Raw genomic sequence first — 8,098 nt, 5'->3', positions numbered from 1 at the left:
AACATATCAGGAGTACCGAAGCACGGACTACTCAGTTTACCATACCCTCGGAGACTAACAATAAGGCGCGAACGTACACAAGGGACGAACATGTGGGGTGCGATTGTGTTTTGGGAACGAACGGACCTGATACCGTCCGATCGACCAACAGTCCGTGACTCTTCTTCTGTGACTTTCTGTCCTACCTTTTTGCAATACCATTCAGACCCTCACAATTTAAGGAAAATGAAATTTCTATATTTTCATTTCTCTCACTTCTCTTGTATACTAGTAATTGCAAAATGTGTTCCGTGGCTAAAAAAGAAAAGGCCAAACAACATCACCCAAACAGAAAAAAACTACAAACTGAGCAACACGAACCCCCAGCCCCCCTTCCCATCTTAAAGAAAGCGGGAGAGATCTCTGTTGCTTCGGGTAAGCAGATCCTGTTCCATATCAAAACATGAATTTTAAAATTAAAGGATAAACAAAACATATTGTAAAAAGTAAAATCACAAAAATTCTGAACTCCGAGAAAATCAAACGCTCAAACATTTTATTTCTGTACTATTCATCAGTATACAGGAGCTACACATTTATATTGACAGCCTTGTTTGCAACATTTCTTATTCCCACGGCAAGATGAATCGTTTTTACAGCTTCGTCTGACATAACATTTTGACTTAGGGTATCTATCTTTCGGACATTTGTCTGGCGTTGGCTTATTTTCTACAAAAAAAACCGTATTGATTATATAAGACACAATACAGCAAGAGTGCACGTGTTGTCGTACTTTCCATACCCCTAAACGTAATTAAAAGTATCCAAACAAGAAGTTAATGTCTTATAGTGACGAAATACTTGACAACTACTAGACTAAGTATATATATATATATGTACTTAGCAACTCAAATGACTTGACTAATATATTGCACTTGAATGCTGAGAATACGTAACCATTATATCTATAGTTGAGGTGCTATGTATGTTATATTCAAAGCAACCGCGGTCCCTTTTCAGACGTGGATTGAAACAATAGATATGGTACCAAAATTTCATCTTAGATACCAGGAGTCTATTTCACAAAAGTACTTACGACTTAGATTGGTCGTAAGTCATGAACAATTCAGTATACTTATGATCAATCTTAGCTGTAAGTATTTCGTGAAACTGACCCCAGGCCTATAGTTTTGTAAGCCATATACGCGTTTCGTCTACAACGGACCAATCAGGGAAGCTCAAATACAAAAAGTTAAAAGACCAAATAAAGTACGAAGATGAAGAGTATTGAGCGCAAATCATTCTAAAAGAATTTGCCAAATACAACTAAGATATAATATTCCCGAATACCAATGAAAACAAAACTTTAACAATTTGATGAGTCCGAAGTACTTTACACCTTTATCAGGAACTCTGAAAGCAGAATATTTATATATGATATCCAAATGATGTTACTAAGTGTGATGCTTATTCATTGCAAAGATTCAAGTTAAGATATTTTGTAAAAAGTTCATGACGCGGACCATGCTCGCCATGTAAAGAAATCCACTCGCATAAAAAATAGTCAAAAGTTAAAAAAGATTGATTACCGTCAGGACAGCAAGCAAAGTATTCATCAGCTGGTCCGGCTAGGCAACTGTATCCAGCTGGACAATTGTTGGAGCCGATAACCATTCCACAGGAAATTGATGGATGGGGAACGCCAAATTTGCATGCTATTAATATACAATAGATAACTAATTTACTTTATAACCCTGTTTAATATGTATTTATGTATGTATGTGTGTGTTAGAGGCAATAAGCTAACGCCTAGGCATAATGTTATCACCTGATTTTTTTTAGGCTTTAAGCTTATTTCCTGAAATCTGGGGATGATTATTCAACCTATTGCAGAGGACAGATTGATTTTCTACGGAAGCCTTTTAGGGCCATGTTAATTTACATTTTACAATTTGATATAATACATCTGTTATATCAAATTGATACTCTGTTATATATCAAAATTGATACTCTGTTATATATCAAAATTGATACTCTGTTATGATCAAAATTGAAAATCTGTGATATCAAATTGATAATTTGTTATATCAAATTAATAATTTGTTATATCAAATTAATAATTTGTTATATCAAATTAATAATTTGTTATATCAAATTGACAATCTGTTATATCAAATTAATAATTTGTTATATCAAATTGTAAAAAAGTAAATTGTCACCGCCCTAAAAGGCTTCCGTAGATTTCAACTTTTTCAATGAAAGTAAGATGGAAACTATATTTTCTTATAGTGTACCAGGATTGAATGAACACATATATTACTAGTGCTCTTGCGTCAAGAGGTGATCCAAAGGTGGCTTCTAATTTAGTTTTAGTTTTCACAATATTTTTTTGAAAAATGTCAGCCGGTCACGAAATTCCGTTATATTGGTTTTGCCATTTGATTATGGACTTTCCGTTTTGAACTTTCCTCCGAGTGCAGTATTTTTGTGATTTTTCTTTCCTTGCAGGCATGTACAATTTGGAAATTAGTATGGCGTTCATTATCACTGAACTAGTATATATTTGTTTAGGGGCCAGTTGAAGGACGCCTCCGGGTGCGGGAATTTCTCGCTACATTGAAGACCTGTTGGTAACCTTCTGCTGTTGTTTTATTCTATGGTCAGGTTGTTGTCTCTTTGGCACATTCCCCATTTCCATTCTCAATTTTAACGTTTGGTAACGTTTATTTTCAAATATTTTGTTTATAAAATTGAGAAAAGACGGATGGAAGTTTGAAAAAGGGAAACCTCTTTACAGGGAGCGCACTCGGTATATCCTAAAAGTTATCGAAGGTATCAGAACTATGATGCGCCTTTAGTCTACATACATTTAAGACTCATTGATAAATCTTATTGTAAATGTATAATGCTTTCATGAACATTGATAATTTCATGTGCGAAAACAAATACTTACGAATTCTACAGCAGTATGGATCTTTACAGTATGATCCCGCTGGACACGGTGTACTGGGAAATGGTCCAAGTCTACATGACCCGTGAGGTGTGTCCTTTTCACAAGCTATAGGAATATAGATATGTAATATATAGAAATTTAGAGTACTTTTTATTCAATTAAATGTAATTCAATAGAAGTATTGTGTTTGTTTTTGGAAAACTGATTTCTGTTTGTATGCTTTCGGGCCCCACTACAGAGAATTATCAATATTTTTTTCTAGTATTTTTTACGACGGATTCGGCTATACTTTTTGGACCTTTTGGATTATAGCTCTTCATCTTTTATATATTGTTGATTTCAAATATTTTGGCCACGATCATCACTTAAGAGACATGTATTGTCGAAATGCGCATCCACGAGCATCACTGAAGAGACATGTATTGTCGAAATGCGCATCTGGTGCAGGAAAATTGGTACCGTTGATGTTATTGAAACAATATTTTAAACATGAAACTATTTTTGTTCATTTTTGTCGGATGTGGATTAGAGTCTGTTACATCTATGTTCATTAATTTTTAAGCCGTTTTTATCTATTCTTATAAATTTTGCGAATATTTCTTGGCCTTTTTTCTCTACCATTTGTACTTATTGGCCTTTTTTTCCGTTTTTGTCAAGTTTTGTCCATCATTATGCAAACCCTCATCCACACCCCACGTATAGCAATTCTAACTGAGGATTGCACAATCCATATTGTTCATAGTTTAAAATAGAAAACAAGGTCTTTTTGAATTGCAACGTATTATTCAATTACAACTTGATCAATTCTCAATTGGGCGATTCAAATTAATTAATTGACATGAATTTATTCAAGAAGACATATATGTAGAAACACAGTAGTGAATAAGAGCATACTACAGAGGCGGATTTAGGGGGGGGGGCAGGGGTCTCGCCCCCCCTTATGAGAAAAAAAATTGGTTGATTATATAGAGAATCACTGAAGCGTGACAGGAGCGGCCCCCTCTTAGGCAGCCAGTCGGCCGCCACTGTACTAGATACTAGACGAACAATAACACTATATGCGCTGCTGCCCTTATCGATAATATTTGCATTTGTTTAACAGCTAAATTATTTACCTGAAATTCACATGATTTTTTCAATATAAAGTTATTCAAATAACATCTAAATTCTGTTCCTCAAATAACTCTTTCCGTCAAATCTCAAAATTTGTAGGAACGAACTCACTAATGGGGGTGCTCCTACTAAAGGAGGAAGGTACAGAACATACAATAACTCACCAGAGCCAGGTAGACATTGACATGTCTGACATCCATTGACGTCATATTTATACCCGTTTGGACATGGTCGACTGCATTTTATTTGAGGACATACTAAAACAAAACAAAATTAGACAGAATAAAAACATCCAAGATATTGATACATAAGATATATAGTAACTATATGTTCTAAATATTTACCGGTTTTTTGGTGTGCTGTAATAAAACATACCAGGTACGCTACCAAGGTTAAAAAAAGGGCCAAGTTGCAAACTGCTCAAGAGAATGAATCTGTTATTAGGTGTGACATATTTGTTTTTCGTTCATTCTTTTATATAAATAAGACCGTTAGTTTTCTCGTTTGAATTGTTTTACATTGTCATATCGGGGCCTTTTATAGCTAAATACACTTTATATAGACTATGTGGTATGGGCTTTGCTCATTGTTGAAGGACGTGCGGTGACCTATAGTTGTTAATGTCTGTGTCATTTTGGTCTCTTGTGGAAAGTTGTCTCATTGACAATCATACCACATCTTCTTTCTTTTTAATACTAAACGATACCTTAACAGAACCACACAATCGTCTAAAACATTTTTGAAGAAATGAGAATATGCACATTATAAATTTAAATGACATAAATAAACTAACATATCCAAGATCACACATTCATGTGAATTAGCTAGGATCCTTTTTAACACAGTCCATTGAACTGACTGAGTGCATACCATCACTGTTTTCGACAGCCGTTGACAAACAAGCTAGAGGTAAACGATTCAGTATTACCGGTATTAACAACATAAGTATTGATGTTGTCCACGCTGTTATGAAAATGATTCTATGACAGACCCTTTAATGAATTTGGCGGGGTTTAACATATTTGTAAATTTCAATATATGTAATAGTTCATTGCATGTGTGGTTGATTTTTTTAGCAAAAAGAAGAGCATACCATATGGACAGCATACTCCGCTACCGCCTAATGGAGGCGTGTTGCATTGATATTGAGATGGACATCTTTGTTGACCGGAACCACAGCTGGTTAAAGGTTTTGGCTGAACATTACCTGCACATCCTGCAGAAAGAAAATAAATATGAATGATATGAGATACAAAAAAAACAACAGACCTCAGCCTGCAAGGATGAGGTCGATTAATTTAAAATGTAATTGATTAAATTACAATTACTTTGCTTATAAAATGTTATCGATTACATTACAATTACTTATAGGTTTCATAACGAGTGAGAATTAGATATCGACTGGTATCAACTCGAGTTATTTAATTTCAATAATAATAAACGAGCCTATGGCGAGTTTATTATTATTGAAATTAAATAACGAGAGTTGATATCAAGCGATATCTAATTCTCACAAGTTGTTAAATAGAGATTAATACTTGGCCTTTTCCATATCAGCCTGGGTATCATCCAGAGACCCCCATATCAGCCCGAGACGGAGTCGAGGTGCTGATATGGGTCGAGGGATGATACCCAGGCTGATATGGAAAAGGCCATGTATTAATCACTTTATCATATACTTCCGACAATAGTTTTATGTAAGGCAAATAAACAAATGCAATAACTAAAACAGTCAAAAACTTTATAAAGAAAATAAATTATGAATCAAATATACTATAATTGTCCAACAACAGCATCACTACCTCCTTATATATATATGTATGTTAACATTTCCTATAGAGGCATTTTGAAACATTGAAAATTTGGAAAAGTTTACGATCATTACTAATCCATGTTTGTTGTACTATAAAATGATTCATAATTGACAATGGCATTTGTTAGCAAGTACTAAACTATCCCCATAAAAGTTCCCGTTAATTTTGACGTCGTCATAAAAAAATATCTGACGTCACAATAGAAAAGTAAACAACCGATACCGGAAACACCGGAAGTAACTTGCACGAGAGGCACTGATATGGGTTTTTTGCACGAGAGGCACTTGATATGGGTTATCAGCCCGGATGGGAAGATATGGCTTGTGCATTTCCGCCCATTACACATATGCAAAAGCTATCATATTAATGCTAAGTATATGATAAACCTATTTATCTTATGGCAAAAAGTTGTATGTGCGTGGCCTATTTGTTGCGAGTTGTGTTGCTACGGCCGTTTTTCTTTGCAACGCGTACTGATCTGTATACTTTTTGAACTAATATGGTTTTATTTTATTCGCTCAAGGATGATTTTATATTTAAAAATGAGATGACTCAGTTTAATTCAAACGATATTGAATTATCACAAGCTGTAAAACGTATGGTAAAAAACAAATGTTTTTAAGATTATTTTCGTGGCGAGAGTTCTTGCTACGGGCGTCATCTGTCAGTTGCTAAGTATGCGCGGACTGATCTCTTATAATTTTATCAATGAAAGACGAGAGAGCATGGCAGTTTACAGAATATAGAATGAAAGAAAAATGCGGTTGAACAGTAAAAAACTTTAATGATTGTGTCATACATATATTAGATAATGCAGACGATAAAGCAGACGAAAATCGCGAAAACTCGAAGAAAACAATCAGTTGTCAAGAAAAAAGGTAGTCCCGGCATGACCTTTTCCAGTGAATAATGACCTGATCAACGGCCAATGAAAATATTGGAAATTTACGAGATAAGCCAATCAAATTAACGTAATTTTTATATCACTTTTTCATATCACACTCCGTACGGTGTGATACGAAAAATATCTATTCACGTGGAAGTTAGATAACAGGCCCCAACCATAAGAGAAACCTTATTTCAAATGTAATTGATTACATTCGATTACTTTTCTTGAAAGTAATCATGATTACTTGTGATTACTTATGATTACATTGTATATTGCAATATTAAAGAATTTCTATAACTTTTGATATTCACGAAAAAGCTAATTATCATATGTTGATTTTTTTTAAAGCGATAATTTATTAATCTTTAAGTTATATAAAACAATTTATACAAGTACAGTGTAACATATGTAATTTGATATCATAACATAGCTCCTTTCTCTATGTAAAAGATATAACTTCGTTTTTTCTACAAATTTTAACCAACTGCCCAATTCACAAAAAACTGGACAAATAATAAAAAATCAATTAAGTTTAGTTTTATTCCTCAGGCCAGGTACGAATATATGCAGCGTTGATATGAGGCAGGCATTACCTGTTAATGGTGACGAAATCTGTATGATTTTTTTTTAATTCAAACATTTCAATAAAAGAAACGAAAATACCGTAACGTTTCCGATTTTGGTTCTGTTAGGGATTTAGTTGTGACATTATTTAAGTTATGACGTCATATTCAATGTAAACAAAGAAATGCTGTCATCAGGTAACATTTTTTTTCATATCAAACAATTATTAAAAATTAATTGGTATTGAGTTCCTTCCGATAATTTTTGTAATCTGATCAATATAAATATTATTCAAAGCGTCATGTCAACAAGACCGGAAAAGGAAGTAGATTTCTGCGCAGATGAGTGGATTTAAAAAAGTCTGAAAAAAGTTAATAATTTTGAGTTCATTAGTAGAATGATAATTTCGGGAAATTTTCCAGAATTTTTTCCATTTTTTCCCTTTTCTACCGTAATTTGGGACTTCGTCCTCATATAAAAGAAACTTATTTCTTAAACCGGATGTTACATGTATGATACATTGGTAGAATCTTAATATGAGGCAGGCATTACCTGTGAATGGGGACGAAGTCTATGATTTTTTTTTTAAATCAACAATGTTAAAAAGAGAAACGGAAATACCATAGACGTTACGCACAGTATTGGTGAACCCTACTAGTTCCGCGTTTTTTCTTCCTAATTTGAGCATGTCTTTTAGAATAAATGAAAACTGGTATGATATGTAATGTCTAAAAGACTATAGTTTTATAGTAATATCTTTGAAATAGTAAAATTATAACATAAAAT

General features: G+C 33.7%; 1 protein-coding gene across 1 annotated transcript in view; it reads right to left on the bottom strand.

Moving 5' to 3' along the window:
• Positions 1 to 496: 496 nt before the first annotated feature.
• Positions 497 to 8,098, bottom strand: part of LOC139493966 (epidermal growth factor-like protein) — a 41,531-nt gene continuing 33,929 nt past the window's right edge. Inside the window, exons 6-10 of the mRNA XM_071282135.1 lie at positions 5,139 to 5,261; positions 4,210 to 4,302; positions 2,933 to 3,037; positions 1,569 to 1,694; positions 497 to 708 (exon numbers count right to left, since the gene is read on the bottom strand). Coding sequence (XP_071138236.1) covers positions 554 to 708; positions 1,569 to 1,694; positions 2,933 to 3,037; positions 4,210 to 4,302; positions 5,139 to 5,261 — 602 coding nt within the window. The 3' untranslated portion in view covers positions 497 to 553. The remainder of the gene's footprint in view (positions 709 to 1,568; positions 1,695 to 2,932; positions 3,038 to 4,209; positions 4,303 to 5,138; positions 5,262 to 8,098) is intronic.

Source organism: Mytilus edulis, chromosome 11 (genome assembly GCF_963676685.1).
Source record: "Mytilus edulis chromosome 11, xbMytEdul2.2, whole genome shotgun sequence".
In the NCBI taxonomy this organism is placed as follows: Eukaryota; Metazoa; Mollusca; class Bivalvia; order Mytilida; family Mytilidae; genus Mytilus; species Mytilus edulis.
The sequence above is the reverse complement of the archived record's forward strand: the minus strand, read 5'-3'. Positions and strand labels throughout refer to the sequence as shown.